Source organism: Acanthisitta chloris, unplaced genomic scaffold, assembly GCF_000695815.1.
Source record: "Acanthisitta chloris isolate BGI_N310 unplaced genomic scaffold, ASM69581v1 scaffold31030, whole genome shotgun sequence".
In the NCBI taxonomy this organism is placed as follows: Eukaryota; Metazoa; Chordata; class Aves; order Passeriformes; family Acanthisittidae; genus Acanthisitta; species Acanthisitta chloris.
The window spans coordinates 4,297-6,356 of record NW_008650429.1 but is presented as its reverse complement, the minus strand read 5'-3'; the positions used below and the strand labels follow the sequence as shown (position 1 = coordinate 6,356).

The 2,060-nt window shown below is 43.4% G+C and overlaps 1 protein-coding gene across 1 annotated transcript in view; it reads right to left on the bottom strand.

Annotated features, from left to right (window-relative positions):
• Positions 1 to 124: 124 nt before the first annotated feature.
• RNF139 (ring finger protein 139) overlaps positions 125 to 2,060 on the bottom strand; it is a gene marked incomplete at its 5' end in the record, with an annotated part of 5,300 nt that continues 3,364 nt past the window's right edge. The window contains one exon of the mRNA XM_009085075.1: positions 125 to 2,060. This exon is cut by the window's right edge and continues 130 nt beyond it. Within this exon, the coding sequence (XP_009083323.1) occupies positions 365 to 2,060 (1,696 nt within the window).

Sequence of the window (2,060 nt, the reverse complement as noted above, 5' to 3'; positions counted from 1 at the left end):
AGTCTGTTTTCACCAGTGTTTCTCATGTGCATCCAGAAGACATCGATCAGGGACTACTGGTATACAGTCTTTGGCACAGCGTTCTCACTACATCAATTAAAGAGTGTTTTCCCAACCATCTTAAAAACGTGAAAACATTTTATTCCATGTACAATAATGTACATAATTTTAAGGTGGTCATGAAAGAGACCAGCAAAAATCAGAGGTATATTTACAGTAGCACACACCACAGTAAACAACCACCATTCACAGACTCGACATTGAGATACTGCTGTTGTGCTTAAGTACAATTACTACAAAGTGATACTTTTATTCTGTTGAAGTCAATCTCAAACAAATACCTCACGGCTTAGTAAAGGACATCTTAATCACCAAGAGAGTTAGAGTCAACATCAAGAGTCTCATTCAAGTGCTGTGCCACACAGTCGCTGTCTTCCTCATCACTATCAGAACTGTCATTGTCTTCATTTAATTCATTCTCAGCATCAGCAGCTTCTTCTGCAACCCGTACAGGATTTTCATTTGGTGCCACAAACCCGTTGTTGTTAGAGATATTGGCGTTCTCTTTGTCCTCAATGTACACTTTCTGGTGGCACATGGGGCACGTGTCCTGAATGTACAGCCACTTCCGAAGACAAAGTGCGTGGAAGTAATGGTTGCACGGAGTAATGCGCGCCGAGGTGGTGAACTCGTGGTAGCAGATTGCACAGACATCATCTATGTCGTGTAACCGACTGCCCTTCACCTCTGGCAGGGAGTTGATTTTCTTAACAGCAGTCCGGCGGTTTATAAAAGTCTTCCAGCCATTCTTTGCTTGCAGGTAGATGTTGAAGTATGCGTGCAGACACATCATGCAGGCGCGGATCTTGCTGCCCGATTCAAACACCATCGTGTAAGCTCCATTCCCAAACATGATCACTCCAAATATAAACTCAATAATATTGCCAGTTGAGCGAACATAATAGACATAATCATCAAGTTTTTCCCATAGCACATTATAGTAGCCATCAATCATAAACAATATATAAACAGTGATAGAAACTATTACTTTTAAGCAAAGCTCTACACAGAATGCTGTGACTGCAAAAAGCCAAGTATTTAGTGCATAGTGGTGCCAGAGGATGTAACTGAGCAGAACTGGAAGGATGAAAAGGCAAGCGGAGACAAACAGTACAGGGAAGTGTCTGCGAAACGATGACACATGGGAGGCACTGAGAGACATCAGCACAGGGTCTGTCATTCCATGGATAAAATGCAGGACTGCGGTCAACAAAAGGCACATGTTTCGACTCAGGCGAACTAATCTCTCCTCTGGTTTCAGTCCACTTAAACCAGTCTGCAAAGCCAAAATGAAAAACAGGACAGGTGCTACAAACCCAAGCCTCTTGTCATCCTCGTCAGTGGAGCCGATGAAGGCCAAGATACCAAGTCCCAGATAATGCGCTATTGAGGAAATGACGGCACTCATGCCCAGCACAGTGAGAGTGGAGTCACACCCACTTATGATCAGGCTGCAAACCAGTTCCCAACAGTTATCCCACGATATCAAGAAGAATTTTTCTTCTGTATTGTTTTCAGCCATCTTTACAACATATGTTAATACCACAGCTTGTGCTGTCAGTCTGGTCAGCCAGAAGACACGCAGTACAGCTGGGAAACGAATCCTCTTCCACGTATCTTCCATCAATAGCTGTAATCCATAAATGCGATACATGTGCCTCACCAGCAGATACACGTATCGTACCGAGTAATAGAACCATCTGATTTTGGTGACTAAAATGGCTGTGGTGTTCACTGTCAGAACTAGGCCTGAAACAAAAACTAGTACTTGCCGGACGTTTAAGGGTAGTTCAACGACCAGGCCAATTACCGGAATCAGTATATCCAGGATGATGAGTTGAGAGTATATGGACTGCATGTTTAGCAGTGTAACATATCCAATTCCAAAGGTGAGCTGGAGGATGGAAAGTGCCATCCATAGTGAAGGTCCTTTATGCGGGAAGATCTGAATTCCAAATGCAGCTGTGTAGTAGGCACTGTGGAAGTTTATGTGCAAAGAA